Here is a 22,011-nt window from a genome sequence, read left to right as displayed (position 1 = left end):
TGGAGCTGAGAGGCCACCATCCTCTCAATTACCTTGCCCAGACATGGGAGGTTGGAAACAGGCCTATAATTGCTCAACTCTGAGGGATCTAATGCAGGCTTCTTTAAAAGAGGTCTAATAACTGCCTCTTTAAGACAAGGAGGCATCCTGCTCTCCCTCAGAGAAGCATTTATTATTTCCACCAGGCCGCCTACAACAGCCTCCCTGCTAGATAGAACAAGCCATGTTGGACAAGGATCAAGAGGACAAGTGGTAGGCCTCACCGCTCCAAGCAGCTTGTCCACATCCTCAGGAGTCACAAACTGAAACTGATCCAGTCGAATTGCATAAGAGGAGTTGTTGGACACCTCCAGTTCAGACATCAAATTAATTGGAAGGGCGGTATATAAATCAAATAAATAATAAATAAAATAAATAAATTGTGGAGTTTCCATCTAAGTCGGCCCAAATCTGAGAGATTTTATCTGCGGAAAACTTTAAACACATCGCAGCAGGTAACTGATGACTCCAAATTCTGGTTCAAGGGAGGAGGGGCAGATACTAGTCCCCTCACAACCCTGAACAACTCCGCTGGATGTGAACTCGCAGAGGCAATATGGGCAAAAAAGAACCGCTTTGCCCCATGTATTGTCTGAGCATAGATCTTTAGATGTGCTCAATGTTGTAATCTGTTGGATTCGAGTCCATTCTTTCTCCACTTGTGCTCCAGTCGCCTACCTTGCCAGTTCAGCCCCCATAGATCTTCTGTATACCAAGGGGCCAATTTTGAAATGAGTTGGAGGGGACGCTTTGGAGCAATTGTGTCTATTGCCCTGGTGAGCAAGTTGTTCCAATTCTCAACCAGGGCATCAACAGGATCACTGGCAAAGCCAACATTGAATCCCTCCAAGGCTTCTTGGAATCCTACTGGATCCAATAACCTCTTTGGGCGGACCATCCTAATAGGCCCCTCACCCCTGCGGAGGTGGGAGTGGTTGTAAGTCCAACTTTAACCAGATAGTGGTCCATTCATGACAATGGGGAAATCACAGGAGTCCCCACCCACTAAACACCACCCTGATCAGAGTAAAAGACCAAATCAAGTGTGTGACCTGCAATATGCGTTGGTCCAGAGACCACTTGGGATAGGCCCTTAGTTGTCATGCCTGCTATGAACTCCTGAGCTGCCCCGGACAAATTGGTCCCTAAATGAACATTGACGTCCCCCAGTACCAAAAGTCTGGGAGACTCCAATGCGAGTTCCGCAACCAAGTCCGTGAGCTCAGTAAGGGATTCCGTTGAACAGCAGGGGGATCGGTACACCACACATTAAGCACATTTAATGTGATTTATGTGTTCTCCCTCTCAATGAAATATTTAAGCTCAAATTACATAATTTTCTGAGGTATTTATCCAGTACATAAAATTAATGTGAATATATATTTTAGTTTTCAGTTAAATGTGCCAAACCAGATCACAGTCTGTCTAGGGCATTGACCATGTTCAGATTCATAATTTCCAGAACACCCACATCACTGGTTAGGATCCAGAGAGGCCTTGAGTTCGGTTAGTAAATGGCTGTATGCATGCTTGCTATGGTGAATATATTTCTTCCAGGTGATGAAGCAAGGAAACTCCTAAAAGCTGGGGTGTTTGTGGGGTGGTGTTTTTTTTTTGCAGTTTCTAAAGGCCAGATTTTGCGGGCATGTAACTTTTTGTTTGCAAAGTTGTCTTGAAAAAGCTTTCAACTAAATATTATGTCCCTGGTTAGAGCCTGTTTGCCATGGATGGAGCCTGCCCACAAGTCCAGGCTTATGGAGCCTGGGGTTCTCGGGAGACACAATATTTGAGGGCCCAGTAGATAAGAAAAATAAGACAGCCTTCAGAAAGTGCAGTACCTTGGGCCATAGTTACCCACCATAGCTTTTTGCCTTGCAAATTATTCCTTTATTGCTCAGACTGCCAGTTCTTATAAGCACTGTCTGCCTTTAGTAAACCTTTTTCAGCGGTATTATGCAATTGAAGCACTGTTGTCAGGCAAATTCTGCCCCCTCCTCCCCACCTGTCAGCCTTAACCCATGTTTTCTTTACCTCCCTAGTGGCTTCTGGTGCAATTCATTTTGGCAGCATAGTGACTGACTTGTAACCCACAACTTCATTTAAACAGAGCCGCCAGCCAGATTGCTGAGTGCAGAGCCATGGGTGTGCAAGGAGGGCTTTTCAGTGTCAAGGAGAAGGCTCTCTGTGTGGAGGGCTCTTTGGAAGGTGCAGTTGAAAGGCTGTATGAATTGTAAGAGACCAAGACTTCCTTTCCCGCTTTCTATCCGTGATGTGGTGAGACTTCTCTCAAAGCATCAGAGGCAGCACTGGGAATTCCACACCCATCATTAGAAGTGGGATTGTGTGTGTGTGTGTGTGTGTGTGTGTGTGTTTGGTGACTGTTATCATTAGTGGCATAATTTTATTTTGCAAAGCGTAGAGAGTTTTCTGCTCCCCCCCCCATCCTCCCTCGGGATGGTTGGTGTATTAATTTGCTGTATTGCCTCCTGGCTGTTCCCAGGCTGTTTTGATTCTTCATCATGGAATTTTAATGGCCTGCTGCCTCTCGGGAGGCATGCAAGGAAGAGCATCTCAGGGATTGCTTCCCTTCTTTTCACATGCCTGTAATTGCTGCTCTTTAAGAGCACAAAGCATTTACTAATCATGCCTTGTCTGTTATGGCTTCTGTTTGACAGTGCTTTTTTTAAAAAAAGAGGAAAGCAGGAAGAAGCCTGCATGAACAACTCTTCCCTGTACCACTTTTTGTCCTCAGACTTGGAAACTCTGTTGGGGTGGCAGCCTAAGTACCATTTGATTCTTTTTCCACAGCCAGTCTTGTATATTAGCTGGCAATGTAAAGGTTCCATGCCCCGCCCCACCCCGTTCTTTCCTGTGCTTTGTGTGGGACATTCCTTGGTCCCATCACTAAGGCAGTGCTTAATGGTCTTGGCCAATTGGGTTGGTAGTAGGGATGTGCATGGAACTGACCAGCTCAGTTTAGTTCAAATCCAGACCAGATTCGAACTGTCCCTGGGTGGCTCAGTTTGGGCTCAAATGAGCCCGGGCCTGGACTAGTCCAGCCGGCTTGATGGCCATACTTGCAGTAAATGGGAATCCAGCAATGATTCCCCTTTACCGGTAAAGGGCTGGGGAGTGGGGAGGGGACAGTTTCCCCATTTATCTTCTAAAAAATGCCACTGTGGGGAAGGCGGCAAGGGCTGCTTACCTTTAAAAACAGCTGCTGTGCGCGGCGGGATAAGGCAGCGGGCGCAGCAGCTACAAGGTAGGGCTGGTAAGGGTGGCAAGAGCTCCTTCCAGCTCCCCTCCTGCCGCCCGAATGACAGTGCAGGCCAGTCTGCAGCCCGTGTTGGGCCTTTCTGCGTGCTGGCTGCAGACGGGCCCGTGCTATCGTTTGGGTGGCAGGAAGGAGCTCTTGCTATTAACTCTGCCGTCCCTGTGATCGATCCAGGGCACCGTAAGTGTTTTTAGGCTCAGCCGGAGATCAGTATTCAAGGTGTTATGAACTGGTGCATTATCGATCTTGGATTTGACAGATTAAAGATGGGTTGAACATTTGACTGCTGTTCACTGAGGGCAATAGAAACTACCCATGGGGATGAGAGTCTGAGCTCCACTCGAGCAGAGCCCATACCACAGCCATCCCTTGGATGGCTCTGTGACATCTGCCAGTGTAAGACATCCTCCTACATCTGTTAAACAAATACATTAAGCAAATGTAACAATGCCCTGTAACAGGTTTGTGGGCCCAAGGGGGCAGCTCCACATTGTAGGGCCCTGGTACCTGCATAAAGATACCTTGAAGACTGCTTCTTGGTGCAACAATGTCTCCCTTGTTGCAAAGCACAGTAGCACCATCCCACTCCCTCTTACTCTGATCCTTCTCTAGATCAGTACCATATTGCCATACTGTCCATGACAAGCCGTAGAGGGAGACTTGCCATCCAGATGAGTGGAGAGCCACTGAGCACCCCTACTCAATCAGTCACCAGGCTTTCTCCCACTGCAAGGCAATCTAGCATCCACCTCCACCCAGGGCCTCTATCTGAACTTCTTAGGGGCAGCACAGGCCTAGCTCTGTCCCCTCTCTGTGGCTTTTGCCACAGCCCTCCATGGGATTGCCCCCAGGCCTCCTGCCCTCTTGGCACCCAGGGCTTCCTCTTCATTCCTACCTGTCCCATGCCCTCCCACCCTCCCTTAGGTCTTTGCAGGTGGTTTCTTTGTCCATTGTGTCCACATTCAGCTGCAAGTGCTGTACACCTTGCTGAATAGGGGATTGGTTGCCTTTTCTTGCCCCTGGCCAAACAGCTATCTCACCTGACAGACATCTGCCAAACATTATAAATAAATCCTAAGGAAGGCAATAGAAAATCAAGCCAAAAGCATCCCTTGGCATCGGCCCCTACTAGTGGGTTCAGCATATTTTCAGCTGCTTGTGCCAGCTCTGTGCTGGGTTGGGGAGAGAGGTGGAAATCAGTCCTATGTTCATTGATGGGCAGTGGGGTGCTGGCTTTGATGTTAGTGGATAGCATAATGGGCATCCAGAAGACAAGAGCAAATATGTGTGGCAGTGGTTCCATGGGGTGTTCAGTTGCAAGAGGTATGGTAAACAGTGTTTGGGGAAGAGGGTGTGAAAGACTTCTCTTCCTAGAGCTACACTCTGGTTGTTGGTTTCTTGTATAGGGGTGGCCATATTTTTTTTTTTAATGAACTAGTTATCTGTTAATGCCTAAATACCTGTTTGGCCATCTTGTGCTGTATAATGGATTAATCTGCATAGATTAGGCTCGGTGTGCAGTGTGCTGATTGGATGAGCAACTTGTAGGGACTTCTACCTGTGATGTGCAGATCAGACTTGGGTGCCCAGCTGGCTGGTGTGGTTTCAAAGAGGAGGAGGATCTCTGTTCTCACTATTAATTTTGACCTTTGAAGCCATCAGAAATAGCCCCGGGTGGTACCTCAAGGCTTAGAAAAAGCAGCTTTTATGTGGCCTGTATTTGCAGTGGATGCTTTACTTACAAGAGCTGAGTACTGCCTTAGTACCAATATTCTTGGTAGTAAGTGTGTTCTACTGAATGTTTCATTTTGCATGAAGGTAACTTTACAGATTGTTTGGAAGGCAGTAGATTAATGAACATTTTTTCTCCTGTGGTTACTTTCTTAGTACAGTCCTTATATTTTACTGTCCAAACTGGAGTGAGGGAAAAGCCTTGAACTGTATCAGCAAAATGTGGATTTGCAGTGAGGGACTTGATACCTCAGGTACTTTCAGAGCTCTCTGTCGGTCATGAAACTGCTAGGTTCAGTATTACAGTAACAAAAGACTTTGTTTCTCCACTGTGGCCCCTTTCTGTCCTGAAGGGAATACTTTGTATGGTTGTCACTCCAAAGGTCAGTTGCAATTTAACATTACTTAGATACGAAGATGTGGGTCTATTTAATGTGGAGAGTTTCTTACAACGTCTGGTTCCATCTTGCTTTCATCACATGCATTTGGTGGGAACAGCCATAATTCCCTCCCCTGCTGTCCCGCCGCTCCAGGCTGTATTGCCATGCAGTTGGGAAGTTCTGATAATTTCCCCCTTTTGCTAGACATTGCAAGGAGAATCCTCATATAACTAATCGACAACTTCTGCTTTTAGGCCCTCTAGGTCTGTTTGTTTATTATTTATCATATTTTTATACCGCTTGATGTGTACATCTCTAGGCAGTCATTTCGAGCCACCCCCGAGCTGCAGATACGCAAGGTTGACGTGTGTCTCTCCCCGCCACCCCATTTCCCAAGGTCGGGTGTCTTTTTCCTGACTGCGGATATGTGAATCCATGGATAATGAGGTTTCCCTGTATAGTACATAAAAACAATAAAGATATGAGGATTCAGCATTTTAATACAATGAAATAAATATATCAAGCATCACACATAAATACATTTAAATGTAATCTCAGTTGATCCTTCTAAATAGCCATAGCTGCATAGATCAAATGAGAATTACAAGTTCCTAAATCAGTAACCTGAAGATTCTAGAGTCCAAATTCACTGGCAATGCAATTTTTGTCTGCTGCTTTTATTACTGCTGATGTGATTGTAAAGACTGACAGACAAGTAACTTGATATTGGTGTGTACTCTGTATGCCTGGATTGCTTATGACAGTATAATGCTTTTAATGGAGTAGGTCTATGTTTCTGCTCCAGCATGTATTCTGCTGGATCTTTGAACTTCCTCTACACAGATTATGGTGTAATAGAGCAGTTCATTGAGGACTAGAAATGGAGACTTGGATTTGGGTAGCATTCCAAGGTTTTTGGGCTTAAATTGAATTACAGTGATTTTTAATACTTATTTACTTTTCTAGTTGATGTACAATATACAGAAGTGACATGGTATTTGCCCAGGGACCTTAGTTTAAGAGTTGTATGTTGTCTAAAATAAAAATCAGTTAGTATTGATGCAGATGCCACCAGAAATAGTTTTCATGTAAGTATAGTTATGCCATTGAAAGGAATGAAATGGCCCTCCACTTGTAAGATCTTAATATATCAAAATTCCTTTTTCCCTAATAGAAAAAGCATTTAGAAGGTACAGATCCTTTGTTTAAAAAGTCTGTTGGTTGCTCATGCAGACAACCGGCCAGGCAACCAAGATGTAGATGATGATTCCTGATATAAAAAGGATTGGTTGATGTGTCTGGAATGTCTGTTTTCCCTGGAAACAACTCAAGTCAGCCCGATCAAATAGTTTGGGAAACATTGTTTCATTTCTTCACGTGGGGTACCCTTCAACTCCTGTGACGCTGACTAGTTGTGCTGTTTGGAAGAAATCTAAACCCTGTCCAGATGGTTGTTGGGCCAACACTCTGAAATTCCAAGTTGGACCTGAGTTCTTCTCGGTTCCTGCCTAAAGCAAGGACAATGTTTTTACAGATGGACAAATAAAATACAGCTATGGCAACCTCGACTTTAAATTCATGCAGGTCTTGGAATCAGGCTGTCAGCCTAGATTCCAGTGGACTATTTTCCTGGTCCAACAGTGTTCCTGGGTCTCCAAAGATGTCCCCTGTACTTGGTGTAGTATACCATGTGATGTGGCACGCAAGGATCACTGTCCTACCACTTCTTCACCTGAAACTGTTTCAACAGTGCCTGCTGAGGGAATGACTAGGACCTGTCCAGCCTCAAATGTTGATGACCTTCCTGTTTCCTATATTGGTGACAGTTTGTATAGAAAGGACATTCCTGTTTCAATTGCCTTATGCCATCAAACCATCAGAACCAAAATAACACTTGACCTGTCTGTCAATGTTTCCCAATACTTCCCACCATGCTGTCCATTTTTGGCAGTCACCGGGGCTGCTTGGAATCTCTGGAATGTGAACTGGACTGTAGTACAACACCCAAGCGTTACAGTTTGTCTGTGTGTTGTCTTGGGTTTTCCAAAGGGCAGGAATAGCCAAAGAAAGGGGAAAAGGATCTGGACCTTCTGCATGCCTTTTCTTTTAGGGAAATGGGAATTTTGAGATTAAGATCTTACACAAGGGGTGTAGCTCAGTAGTAGAGCACATGCTTTGCATGCATAAGTCCAGGTTCGGTTCCCAGCATTTCCAGGTAGAGCTGGAAATACTCTTGTCTGGAAAGCTGCTACCATTCAGAGTTGACAATATTAAAATAGATGCACCAGTAGTTTGACTCTCTATAAGGCAGCTTCATATGTTTCTGTCAAAACGTAATAGGGAACATAAATATACAGAAACAGAATAGTTCATTCACATCAGTTTTTCTCCAAGATAGGGCTGTGAGAGATTCCTGCCTGCAACCTTAGAGAAGCCGCTGCCAGCCTGTGTAGACCAATACTGAGCTCCATGGGCCAATAGTCTGACTGAGTAGATGGCAGCATACTATGTTCCCCATAATTAATATATATTCTGAACAAGCATGCATACTAATTACTTGCTATAACAGTCCAGACATATTGACATGCAGCTGAGTGGAACCTTTATACTACCTGGAGCATGTTCAAAACCTTTGGTCATTCAGCCCACCTCCTTTTTGCCCCACATAATTTGTATCTGCATAGAGACAAGCCAGTTGTGAAACTAATTGATTTCTGGTTGGCTGTGTTTGTGTGCTTGAGAGCACATTAAGCAAGATTCCCTTACGACAAGACAAGGGCACAAGCCAACACAGAAGTTGGCTGACATCAACGCTCTTAAGCATGATTAACTCAGTGCCAAATTGTGGCTCAAGTGCCCAGAACTTTTTAGTTTAGTCTAACTGAAGCTTTATCGGATTAGTTTGGTGTAACTGAAACTTAATAAAATGAAATCCGATTGATTTGAATTTAAAAGGAAAATCCACTTTTGAGGGGTGGTGTTTAAAATCAAGTGTAATGCTTGCTGTGCAGAATTGTTCTTTAAGGTAGTCCTGTGTGTTGTCTGCCTTGGTTTGGCTTCATGCCTTTCCTTGCCCTCCTGCTGCAGATGTCTGCTTTGTCTAAGCACTGGTGGTGCATGTGAAATGTTTCTGGTTATTTAAATGTTTCCATAATTTAGTAATTGGGAGTAGATACTCCGAGTCTTCTGGAGTGCAACTTCTTTCCTTGTTCCCCCCAATCCCATGTGTTGAGTTTGGTTTAAATAGTATTAACCTGTGGATACAGCTAATCAGGATTCCCATTTATCTAGTATTTGAAAACCTCTTGTAGCATGTTCTTGTACTGATGACTACGCAAGTTTGCATTTGTTAGTGTGGTGCACAGTTGTCAAGAAGTTTTGAAAAACCAGTGTTGTTCAGTGAGCCAGATGACTGAAGCTATTCTCTGTGTGTTCATATAGGCTATGCTGGTGGTTTCTGTGCAGTGTGTGAATTCACTGCATTGCTGCTCTTTTGAGGGCTGCTCATTGGAAGAAAAAGGTGTGGACTGAAGTAGTAATATCATTAAAGGTTGCTTGGCTGATGCCTTCTTTCTACAGGGGCCATCAGGATGTTGTTGCCTTAATTTTTTAATCAATAGCATTTTTCATCCTCTTTAGGCAGGCTAATATACATCTGGGACCTCCATGCTCAAGAGACATCAAGAGGAAGAGGAAGCCAGTAATAGCAACTGCCTCTCTTTCAAGCCCAGCCTCAGGTAAATTGGCTAAATGCACCATAACATGGTAATTATTAGGGGTGCTATAGATTTAAAGGAGTAACTATTTAATATTTATTGGAAGATCTGCGTTTTAAAAGATAAATGTGTCCTATCTGTTCTTCTCAAAGATACCCAAAAGCCGTTGTCCTAGGACAGCAGTATGTGTATTCTGCAGTTGTACTGCACAGATGTCGCATTTTATGTTTGTTTGTTTGTTTGATTTCTATACCACGCTTTCAGAAATGGCTCAGAGCGCTTTACACAGAGAAATAATAAATAAATAAATAAGATGGGTCCCTGTCCCCAAAGGGCTCACAGTCTAAAAGAAACATAAGATAGATACCACCAACAGCCATTGGAGGTACTGTGCTGGGGGTGGATAGGGCCAGTTACTCTCCCCCTGCTAAATAAAGAGAACCACCATGTTAAAAGGTGCCTCTTTGCCAAGTTAGCAGAGGTGTTGCCTGTAGAAGTTGACACCTTGAGAATCTCACCAAGTGTTGGCTATTATGGTTGTGACAGTATGTTTTGAAAGTGTCACAGTGTCTGAGAGTCCTGGATAAAGGCATCTGGTGGCCAGGGATGGGGTTTTGGTTCCCTTTATAACGTCTTCTGTGGCTAAAATGAGCAGAATTTATTATGCCAAAGAAATAATTAAATGCAATCCTGGCTTAACTTACATAAGTATACAGCTTGTAGGATTTGGCCTTAGCATAGAATTTGGTTTACTTAGACATGTCAAAGCACAGCATTTATAGAGTCTAACAATTAGTAGTGGGCTCTTTAGAAAGCTTTTCATAAAGGGAAGTAAAAGCTAGGTGTTGACTTCCCTCTGGTGCCCATCTCTGGGCACTTGGTCTGAAGAGCATCTCTCTCTCATTGAGGAGAAACTGTGTTGTTCTTGAGGGCACAGAGGATGTGCTAGTTCACCTGGTGAGTTGCAGAAGGAAATGAGCCTTTCTTAGATAGCAAAGAAATGTGGCTTTATTCCAAGTCTATGTGGGTTGTGGAGTTAGAGAACACCTGTCAAGAAGAATTCCCGAATCTAATGGGAAAGCATTTTCTTTTAACAAGAAAATATGAATTGTTGTTATTAAAATAAACTGAAGCATCAATGAATTGCTCTCAGGAAGACAACCCCAAAATGAGAAGTTCCAAAGAATCAGCTCCCTGTGTGGCCTATGGGGTTTCTTTGTTGCCATTTATATTTTGTTTTCCATTTTTCCTAGCTCTTGTTCTCTGATGTTCCTGTCTGTACACTACTTCCTGTGTGTATTCTGTTCATATGTGCATTAGCTCCATATGTTAAATCTTGGCTTTTTATCCAGGCTTTTACATAATTGTTTTTATTGCTGTTTCTTTGTGTTTTTATCTGTGTATTGTTTTTATGGTTGTAGTTTATAGATTTCAAATTTGGTTTGTTTTAGCGTAATACTTTTATTGTTGTTTTATTGTATGTTTTTAACTTTTGTAAACCGCCTTGGGGTTGTTTTTAATGAAAGGCGGTATAGAAATGCAACAGACAAATAAATAAATAAATACATTTCTGCAGGGCAGGGAGGAAATGGTGTGGTTCTGATGTCTCATTGAACAGGCTCCCTCACCCCAAAAAAACATTTACTCCAGCAAGCTGGCAAGTGAATTTGTGGAGGCCTGCTTTAATAATTTCAGTATGTTACAGAATGTATATCATAATATCATTTGAACCTAAGTATAACTACAGTATTTTGAACTTATAGGCCACATCCAGATGTCTTCTGGGAAAGTAATACAAATGAACTGTCTTTGTGCATTTAACCAGTGTCGTCCTCTTGGGACTAAAGCAAAATTTAACACAACCATGAAACACATTGGAGTAAGGTTTAAATAATACCCTGAGCATTCTGATGGAGTTCCTTTAAATTCAGCCCCCCAAACCCTAAATTTTGTGCCCCAGAGCTTAAAAGTAAGGAAATTATATATGTGTTGACTTTGTATTTTGGTTTGCAAAAGTGTTGTGGAATTTTTGCCAGTAACTGGCAAACTACTCAGGTACAACTACTTAGCATTTGGAGAACTACTAAACAGTAAGATTTGCTCTGTTTGTAATCTGGATGAGCTTTGAGTTTAACAACTTTGAAAAATTCTGCTCCTTTTGAGAAAAATGTTTGTTCTAAGAGCCAAACTAAATGTTATGGAGGGTAGCCATAGTTTTTCATATGTCTGTTCTGTCCATGTGTAAAATGTGTGCATGAGTATAAAGTACATAAAAGGGGACACAATTAGGGATGTGCATGAAACGGATTTAGTGCTCCATTCAGAGCTCAGAATGGAATGCTAGATCCACGGTACATTTAGCTGAAATAACTGGTCGAGCCAGTTGTTCCAATGGAACGGCCCCATTCCAACTCGGAATCTTCTGAGCACCATTTTGGAGTCCAAAATGCCGCTCGGAGTGCTTGGAACGTTCTGACTCGAAACAAGCCGTTGTGTTCTGAACCCGGAACAGGCCCTTCATTTGACGGGTGTTCCGTTCCAAGCTCAGAACACTCGAAATGGCCCTTTTTGAGTCAGATCGTTCCGAACGCAGAACGTTCTGCACATCCCTAGACACAATTGTGAGGTGAACTAGACCCCTACCTTAGCTCTCCACGCCTGGTTCTTACCTGCCTAGATTACCTCTTTTCTTCCTAGCTTAGATTACTTCTGGTATCAGAGCCAGGCTGAGAAGAAAAGTGCCTGAAATAACCAGGTGTGGGAGATGTAGTAATTAGTCCTCCGGCCAGTCAGTGAGTGTGCGTGTGCGTGTGCATGCAACAAAGGAGCCACACTTATCATTTGTGTATTTGTATGTACACACACACACACGTGTGTGTGTGTGGCTCCTATGTTGCATCTAGTTTGACCCTGAGAGATGCTTTTGGGCAAAAGGTCCAACCAAAGGAGTTTGACTTGATATTAAATCTCTGTCTAGAACCTCAATTACCAGACAACTGGAGCAGAGTATGAATTGTAAAGAACGATTCAGATCTGCACAGAGTACTGAAGCTTTACCCTTGAAAGGTTGTCAAGAGCATGTTTGAACCTCTAGACATATTCCCTATATTCTGAGTTAGAAATTGGCTTTTTAACATGTGTTTGGAAATGGGTATTAAAAGGAAGCAGAATACCTTTCCAGATTCTGTGTGGTGTGTGAGGGATGCACATTCCTGGTCACTGGATTCTCCCTCCATTTTCTTTCCTGTAGATGCAGCCACATGATGGATTTTTGAGCCTTCAGTTGAAAGATAGGAGTTAATCAGGTCTAGGCTTGAGATTAGGGAGTTTGTGCAGGCAAGGATGCCCCTCCTGAGCAAGATGGTTCCTCCACAATAGATTGGTGGCTGAGCCCTGCTGCTCTCATTTCACTTGTTGACCAGGTCCTGCTTCAGTGAACTCCTTTTATGCAACCCGAGTGCCCCACAGAGGTGAAGGACACAGCCTGAGCTGGCTCCATCAGTCAGCAGAACAAATGGGCTTGCTCTGCCTAACATCGGGCCATCTCGGATTCCACCTCTTTTATAGAGATGAGTGATGAAGAGAGGCTCGTTCCGCTTTGCCGCTGTATTAATACACATCAGGGGCCAGCTCCCGGCACTAAATCACGCTACTGCATACATCTGTTATCGGACTCCTCACCAACGTGATGAACAAGACTGCAGATAGAGGCTTCCTCATGTCATTCTTTATAGGATTTTCCTAAAAGAATAAATAGCTCAAATCTCTGCCAACACTCTCCCCTGTCATTGTGATAAATTTAGCTTCTTTCTTAAACATGCAGCAACAAATCTTCCTCTGTCATAGATCACTCCCCCTCCCCACCTACAGAAAGTTTTGCTGAATTTGACTGAATTCAGATGATGATAGTTAGGCCATTGGAGATGTGTGTCTTGCCCTCCAGTAGCAGGAATGGAAGCCAGTGGCTGTTGCTAGGGTCTGTTCTGTGTTTCTGTATAGACTGTGAGCCCTTCAGGATAGGGACCCTTTTTACTCCTTTTTAAAAACGTAACTGCTTTGGGAACGCTTTTGTTGAAAAGTGGCATATAAATAGCAATAACACTTGCAGTTGCTGAGGTATGGTTCGTACATGACGGTGACCTATCTTCTATGGGGGTGTGTATGGAGCTTTGGGTGGGCTCACATGGAGGCATTGTTTGTGTGAATCCATGTCTCTAGAGCAGTTGTCATTGCAGGAATTGTGGAGGCTACACAAAGGCACTGGTTCACGCAAAGAGTGCCTCCATATGAACCCAGCTATAGCACACACACACACACACCCCAAGCTAGGCAGTTATAGTTTATTCACCCATAATCCTGCATTGCAAAAGCAGGAAAGATCTCTTTTCATCCTGCTTGTTGCTGAGCAGTGGTCAAGACCTTGGTAAGAAGCGCCAACAGTAGAAAGAAACACATCTGTTTGAAGGCTAAACTAGGAATTCTAACCTTGTTAGAATTGACTTGTGGTTGATCCGTTTACTCATGGTCCAGGTGTTGTGGGGATGAGGAAGTAGGTGTTTTCACCGGTGGTCTCTAGGCATTGTGTTCTGGACCCGGCTCAGTTTTTCTGTTCCTTTCAATCACCCCTCAGTGGGCCACAGAGAACATGTTTCCCTCTTCTGTGGCATGAGGGGAATGTTTAGGCTGCCTCACTGACAGCCTGGTGGGCTTGTTACAGCTCCTTTCTTTCAGTGCCGATTGCCCTTTTGGCAAAAGAGTTCCTTTGCATTTTCTGCAAGAATAATCCAGTATTTAGACTAGACTCCACCTTTGTCCCTAAAACTGATTCCCTTTTCTACAAGAAGCAGAAGCTGTTTTCTTGCCCTTTTCAGTGCATATTGCATGCAGGGTATGTGTACTTGCAAGAACTGCAGGTTGGCTAGCATCACCCCTTGTGATAAATAAATCCTGCTAGATTTATGTGGCCAGGTTACTCGCTTAGCTTAAGCACAAAAGCTGGTCTTCCTGTTGCTCTAACATGCTGAGATCACAAAAGTTTTAGAAGCTAACTTTTTGGCCCTAGAGTCGAATATATCATGCATTTAAAACAGCACTCTTTGGTTTTTCCCTGCCATCCAGGTACTGGGGAGGGTGCATTAATTATGTTCACGTGTTTTTCATTGTGACTGTCTGAACAGAGTCCCCTTCTTCCCCCCACATCACACATGATTAGGAAACTGGGCATCTGTTAGCAAATGGGCTGGCTTTTAGGACGGTAAACAAACAAATGAAATACTGCCCCACAAGGTTCTTGTGATTCTTGCCTTTAGAGCCCCACAAGCCTGGCTGAAAGGAAAAGGATGAACAAACCATAAAGATAGGAGTGTGTGTGTGTGTGTGTGTGTGTGTGTGAGAGAGAGAGAGAGAGAGAGAGAGAGAGAGAGAGAGAGAGAGAGAGATATGGGGCTTGGTAAATAATATGTGGTATGTGGAATTGTAGCTGTGTTCCTTGCTTTGACATTTCTATTCACTGTGTTCCTCTCTCCCTTCCTTATTATGGTGTTCCAGCAGCTTTGTCCGTCCACAGAGATGCAGCTGACCCTGGCCCTCCATTGGCACACTCCCAGAGGCACCAGAACTGACTGGAGAGGTGGAATCCATTCATCAGAGAGAAGCACCATCACTATCCCCGGCAGCTTAAAAAAAAAAAAAAGCCACAGGAGATGGTCCTTGACTAAACCTTGATGGAGGCAGTTCTTCCTTCCAGAACCAGTTGGGCATCTTCTGTGTTGGACTTCAGAGTACATCAGAATCCTCATCAGATGCTTTGATGGGCAATAACCATCTTTTCAGTGTTGGCATGTGACATGCGCCTATACTAGAATGATTTGTTCGCTCCACACATGTTGCAAATCATGTTTGTAGATCTGTGTAGAAATACATAGTTGATGTAGGGGTTTCCACTCTTTGAATATTCCTGCTGTTGCTGGACAGGTAGATATTGCACACTCATCTCCAACCCAAGCACCTATCAGCGGCTGCTGGGTCTGTGTGCAGAATGTTATTTGGTATTGCACATATCTGTCTGTTGCAAAGTTCTTCCTTCCTCAAACCTATCAATTGTAGCAAAATTCTGTGTTCAATGCTAATGTTGGTGCTTTGGGGAGACAGAAGGCAGGCATAAGCCCTATAAGCCAGCCAGCAGGGATCCCCAGTTAGAGGGGAGGTTAGAAGAGGATCAACACTATCTAAATTAGGTGACTCACATGTTTTTATATTGGGAACATTTTCCAAGACTGCTTGTTGGGCAGCATTTACAACAGAGAGACTGGGTTTGCCCCTTTCAGAAGTGTATATTAGCTAGCTTTATGTAGCATTATCTGTCCTGGTTTTTCCTCCTATTATCATAGTATTGGTTTTAAACTAGTGTTCCTTCCCTGCTAGGAATACACTTTCCTCTGTCTTATAATGTCAGCAGAATCATAAAATGCACCGTCATATGAGGACGATTTTAATATGTAATCCTTCAAGTGAATGACAGTGACCACCAACCATGGCTGTTCTGTTTTGGAAGCTACTGCAACAATCATCAGACATTAACCTGAAGTCTATATGTTATTGTTCTGATAGCCTTTTTAGACACGTGACTTCAAAGTAGCCTTTGTGCAGGTACAACCACTTATTCTGTTGTCTTCAAATTGGGATGCTTCCTTAAGTATAAAAAGGAAGCTCCCTTCTTGGCAGTATGTACTGGCTGACTGCCTTTTACTCTACATTTCTGATTGCTCATTATGGTGTGGGTGTGTGTGTGTGTGTGTGTGTGAGAGAGAGAGAGAGAGAGAGAGAGAGAGAGAGGAGGATGGCATCTAGACCTTTGGCAGAGTAGCGCCCCATCAACAGAAGCTCCTTCTGCAAGTGGAAGGAGTGTTGTGCTCCTGCAGGAGCTCCTTGCATGAGTAGAAGGGCTCCTTACGTGAGCGCAGCTCTCCTTCCATGTCTGGAAGGAGTTTCCATTGATGGAGCGTTGCTCTGCCAGTGGTGCCTAATCTCTACAGCTCCTCCTTTTAATTGCTGTCCTTCAATATATATTTGAGTAGCTGGGCAAAGGTAGCTGAAATTCCTCGGTACCAGCATCAAATTTTAGGAGCCCTAAAGGACCATGTGCCTAAGCTTGTGTTGTTTTAGCCCAGTTTGCAGTGGGCATGTTTTTCATGCTTTCTCAAGTAATGTATCTGAAGCCTTCCATGGTGTTTCATTCCCACAAGATGTGCCTGGAGGTGTTTGCAGAGCCAATAATATCTTCACTTAGAACATTGGATATGTGGCATAGGAGGGTACAGGGCAAATGGATGTCCCACCATGGGAAGCAAATGGTTGCTGCTTTAGATGTAGTTGAGTTAGCATTTTATGATTTGCTTCATAATGCTTTGACCTCTAACCTATAACTCTCATAAAATGGAAAGCATGATAATGGTCATAAGATGATGTATTAACTGTATACAAAAATGCTAAAATGGCAACCCTGGTGATCACCATCTGTTGTGTTAATGGATTTTTGTCATGGTTTATCATGTAGAGCAGCTCACATATGCCTTACTAGTAGAGTTGCATTAGCGAAGCCTTGCCTGTGCCTAAGTCATTAACACCAATCATGCATCCCATACAGAGATTCAGATCTCTTTATGTAAACTCCTTCTGTGCTGTTTCAGTTATTGACAAGATAAACTACCTGCTTTGATCCTATATGAAGGATGCACAATGATTTATTTGGATAATCCACCTTTTTGATGGAAGTTGTGAGAGCCACCATCACAACTGCGTTGCTTCCACATTAGTCCTTTTATTGTCTCCTGTGCAAAGCCCATTGAAATGAATAGGACCTATCTTTTTGTGTGGTGTACAGCACCAACCACATCTGTGCTTGTGTTCTGATCTTGCAAAACTCATTTTTCTATTTTTAATTACTCAGTAGGCCGAGAATTAGAAGTTATGGCTCATGAAAGATTCAAATAATTAAGCTTGATGAAATGATACTTGCTTGCAGCTTCAGAAGTTCCTTATTTGGTTGCATCTCTTCAATTTTCAGCTTATTTCCTATGTAATGGCTGTAAAATACAACACCCCACCCCTGTACCTGATAGTTTCAAGGAATATGAAAAAAGGCCTGGGTGTGCTGGTTTGACTTTGTTGCTGAAATTCCATAACTTAAGCTTCTCTGTTTTAAAAACATGTCCTATAAAATATTTTTTAAAAACACATTTCTTTCTAATATTTTAAAAATACACTCTTACATTGGTATACATATTAAAGTACAGAACAAGTCAGATTCTCAAATAAAACAAGGACAATCACTTAATCGCTATAACATGTAAGTAGAGCTCTGTACAATTTGCACAGAATAGGATTCAAATTCTGCTACAAAGGAGTACATGCAGTTGTAGAATACAGTTGTAAAAACCTACAATTCTGTGCCTAGAGTACATTGTGCAAATAATGCCAGTTGTCCAAATTTACTTCATCCTGATTACAATCTGGAATATGGATTTTAAAGAATGGTTTTTCCTTGGGAGTGATAGGCAGCAAAGTGGGAAACAATTAAGGCAGAGAACAAAATCTGGGTGGCAGCTGCAACTGTGGTGTTCTTCAAAAATAGCTATGATCACAGAATTGAGTCTACCACAGGACTCTGTATATAAGTGTTAAGAAATGACAAACTTGTGAGAAGTTTAAATTTTTTCTATGTTGCACTATATGTGCTTCAGTGTTCTTGATTTTAACTTTTATACCAAGTTTTGTGACTGAAAAAATCCTGTAATCAGCTGAGCTGAGTATAGTTGCTTATATGGTGTAAAAATATTTTGTTAACGTGTGTGTGTGTGTGTAGGCAGGCCACGGTTCATTGTGGGGGATATAAGCTGGTTTAATCTTTACTCCACGGCTCTGATCAAGCTGTAATTATGGGCAACTAGAGACATGCTGACAATTGATGGCACCCATCCACATCAAGAGGCTCACCCAGCCCCTTCAGTATATTATCGATGGGAGAAGAATACACATCCTGATGTGTGTTTGCATTAGCTACACATGTAGAAGCCTGCTGCTGTGTGTGGACCTTTTTTGCAAGATTGGCCACAGAAGTTTTTCATATATGAGATTCCTTTTGTTGTTGGTATCCGCTTGGTGTTGCTTCTCCTCTGACTCAGCACACCCAGTGGCAGTTAGAGCAGGCCTCTGACCTTTTCCCTAGGCAGGCCCATGCTTGGACACAGTGGCTCTCTTCATCTGCTCACCCGAGGACTGAACAGCAGATAAATCTTAAGAACTGCAAAGATCATAGTGGACGATCTTAGGGCAACTTCCCACAACATAGCTGCCAAACAGAAGGTGGCTTGAAACTGCATGTGGAAACTGAGCCACATGGTGAGCAGTTTTGGTACCTACTGGTTTGTGCATTGGCCTCCATGGCACAAGTTTGTCTGCAACCTCGAGCAATGTTTGCCAGTGGCATGGAAACAAATTCACACAGTGAACCCAGTCCGTGCAAATCAGCTTGCTGCATGGAGCAGCTTCAAATAACCCGGGAGGCACTGTGGGGAACTATGTTAGAAGCTGCCCATAGAGCCTGAACCCCAAAAGATGGTGCTTGCTGTGCACATCTGGGAGCTGGGCCACTTGGGTTATTTCCAGCTTCAACTGCCTGACTACTAGTGTATCAGTGTTGTCTGCGTGGGATTTTCCCTCTACTCCTATGTTTGCCACTAAACTGGACCTGCAGGAAGTAGAATAAGCAGCCACTGTCTGTCTTGCAGTAACATGGAATATTGCCACTTTTCCTCTCCGTGTTGCTTCTGTGTATAGTGTGAGTGGATGGGACCAGCCTGTGCTGAAGCTCTCATGTAGGTAGAGCATAAGGGCTGGATGCACATGCACCTGTACTCTGTACCCTCTGGGCACATCTCCGCCGAAGGCCCACTTCCTGTCCTGGCCTCACCTCTGCATGCATAATACTGCCAAGTATTCCTCTTGTAATCAATAGCATGGTGTTTGGGGGAGACAACTAGTTAGTAGCATTTGATGACTGAATTCCTGAAAAGAAACATACACTTTATATTCTTTTAGAGCAGAAAAATCAATGCTACATTTTTTGTCAGTTCTTTTTTGTTAAAGAAGCTAATGACCAGTTATGTTGCTATCTACCTGGCTTCACTCCTCTGTCTCCTATACAGAATTTTAATATTTTCGCCTTCTTTGCCTAGACAAATAGATTTATGGTGCCAAAATCCCCTTGTTCAGTAAGCTCATGGGAATTCTGTTTTGCAGGTACTGCAGTGGGGCTTTGTGATTCTGTTGGTTTTGCAATAGTCCTTTCCCCCCAGTGTTAATCTATATGTAATATTGCAGTAGTCCTATCACAACTAGAAATATTGAGGCTATGCATTGATTCAGGTAGCAGCTCTGGCCTAGTTTCACTGAGGCGGTAATCCTGTGTCAGGGCTGTAGCCAGAATCTAGGTGGGGGCCTCATACAATCAGAGGCTCCTTGTATTGGGGTGGGGGGCAAAGTTCTGGCATATAGGGAACTCTCCTCATGCCAGGAAGAGGACTAGGATAGAATCCCACTCTCCATAGTGCTTGTTGGGTGTGGATTGAGCTGTCACCTACGTGAAGATGTGGGTTTACCACCTCAGTGAGAGATGGTAAGGCTTGTGTGTGAGGGCTTATTCTAAGCTCATCCTCTGAAATCCATGAAGCTGCTCTCATGAGTAACTTTTGTGGCAGCTATTCTGAGCAGGGCTGTTTCCCCTGTTCAGGTACCCCATGCCACTTCAATAATTGAAGTAGATGCTCCCCGTCCACAGGAACTTTACACCCTGTAATCTGCAAGGCTTTCCCCCGTCTCCATGCAAAAGTCACTTGCAGGTGAATCGGACTTTGAGCAAGCCTTGGACTCATGAGGGCTTTGCAAACTCCTTTAGGAAAGTGATATATGCTATGTTGTGACTCTGGAATTTATATTTTAAGACTATATCTTTTAGATAGCAGCTTGCTTAATTTGTCAAATAAAGGTTTTCTGCAAACTGACATGGATTTCTTTTCTTTCTTTCAGAAGTTTCCCTTAAATGAATTGCATTGTTAAATCAGAATACCTTTTTAACTAAAGAAGTGTGTGGTAGCATGAGTTTGACACTACAGTAGTTGGATTGGACTAGCAGCAATCAGTAGAACTGGCACATTATGTAACTTGTGTATCTTCTGACACACAATTTAGTAGCATGCACAACACTTGCAGAACCATCTAGATATAGAGCAGTAGTCAATGGGGGGGTGTTTGGGAATTTTAAATCACAGAATTCTTAATTTTTGATTTATTTTTGCATTTGGACACCATCCTTTTGTCAGTGACCCTATATTTCAAAATAATGAAGCATGGCTGGCATGATGCACAGCACTCCATCGTCAAAAGGAGAGCTGTGGGTGTGCAAGAAGCCTTCAGCATCACTGTGCTGAAGGCTTCTTGGCACAGCTGAGCAGAGGGGGAGAGAGGAGTGATTTCCATGTCTCTCCCCTCCCCACAAAATGCTTTACTATAAATCTGTTCCTGAGAGTCACACTGCCCTTAGCAGTGTTCCCTCTAAGGCGTGTGTGTACATACATGCTCGCTAACACATTGTTTTTATTTCTGCTCAGTAAATTTTAGATTCCGCTCAGGTTGAATCAGGAAGGTCCCACTCTGAATGCATGTGTGCGCGCACTGCCTTGATACTGTCACCCAGAACAAAACTCATTCTGCACACAGATGAAAAAAAATAGAGGGAATGCTGGCCCCCAGGAACAGATATTTATACAACTGGAAAAGGTGTTCAAAGGGAGAAGAGAGATGCAAATGTTGCTTCCCCCTGCCCTGCCCTGCCCTGTCCTGCCCTGCCCCTGCTCAGCTGCCCAAAAAGGCTTTCAGTGAAGAGATGCTTCTGGCATAAAATCCATCTAAAACAAATAATGGCTGCTATCCAGATTAATGTTGCACATGTGCACACAATGGTTGAAGGGTAAAGTGTGCCATCGAGTCTATTTCAAGCCCTGTGGTTTTCTTTGGTAGTATACATTTACCATTGTCCTCTCCCAAGGAGTATGAGAAGATGCCTTTCAGTATCTCCCAATATCGCTGCAGCCGGATATAGGTGTTTCCCATAGCCTGGAAAACTGCAGGTTGCTTACCTGTAACTGTAGTTCTTCCGGTGGTCATCTGTCCAGTCACAGATGGGCTTCTCACAAGTGGGAAGGACAGTCCAGAAAACTATCAAGCTGATTAGATATTTTCTGTCTGCCTTGACTAGGTAGCTAGGCACCTTCCCCCCCTGTACCTAGTCACATGACTCAGACCCCCTCTCCTTAGTTCTGGAGTCCACCGAGAAAAAAAAGGCTCTGGTGAGGGGCTGGATGTGCGGGTGTGTGACTGGACAGATGACCACAAGAACTACAGTTACAGGTAAGCAACCTACACTTCTAAGTGGTCTCTGTCCATCACACAGATGGGAGCATAACAAGCTCGAGAACTGAGGAGGAGGGTCAGAGCCATGGACCAGGGGGTTAATCCTGGAATTAGCCATTCACAATACCCAAAGGAGTACAGAGAGCTTATGACAGAAGAAAAAACATTTACTATTATTTATTTATTTATTTATTTATTAGATTTATATACCGCCCTTCCAAAATGGCTCAGTGTCAAATACATACGTCCATTGAACGTTGCAGAAAAATAGAAAAACACAACCGGGGGAACAAGGGCTGGTTCGGAAGAGGAAATCTGAATATCTAAGTTAGCTGAGTACTGATTGCAAAATTGACCTTCCAAATGAGGCATCTTGTCTAGCCCTAACATCCAAGGCATAATG

The 22,011-nt window shown here is 43.4% G+C and overlaps 1 protein-coding gene across 7 annotated transcripts in view; it reads left to right on the top strand.

The window, feature by feature from the left end:
• The window catches only part of GPATCH2L (G-patch domain containing 2 like), a 55,515-nt gene extending 35,315 nt beyond the window's left edge, over positions 1 to 20,200 (top strand). For 4 of the 7 annotated variants that reach the window (XM_053281491.1, XM_053281518.1, XM_053281527.1 and 1 more), the window contains 2 exons: positions 9,064 to 9,161; positions 14,688 to 20,200. In XM_053281491.1, coding sequence (XP_053137466.1) covers positions 9,064 to 9,161; positions 14,688 to 14,761 — 172 coding nt within the window. In that variant the 3' untranslated portion in view covers positions 14,762 to 20,200. Of the gene's footprint in view, positions 1 to 9,063; positions 9,162 to 12,707; positions 12,949 to 14,687 lie in introns of those variants that run through there. The other 3 variants (XM_053281509.1, XM_053281547.1, XM_053281538.1) reach the window with 3 other exon arrangements.
• The last annotated feature ends 1,811 nt before the right edge of the window (positions 20,201 to 22,011 follow it).

The sequence above is a fragment of the Hemicordylus capensis genome, chromosome 1 (assembly GCF_027244095.1).
Source record: "Hemicordylus capensis ecotype Gifberg chromosome 1, rHemCap1.1.pri, whole genome shotgun sequence".
NCBI lineage: Eukaryota > Metazoa > Chordata > Lepidosauria > Squamata > Cordylidae > Hemicordylus > Hemicordylus capensis.
The sequence above is the reverse complement of the archived record's forward strand: the minus strand, read 5'-3'. Positions and strand labels throughout refer to the sequence as shown.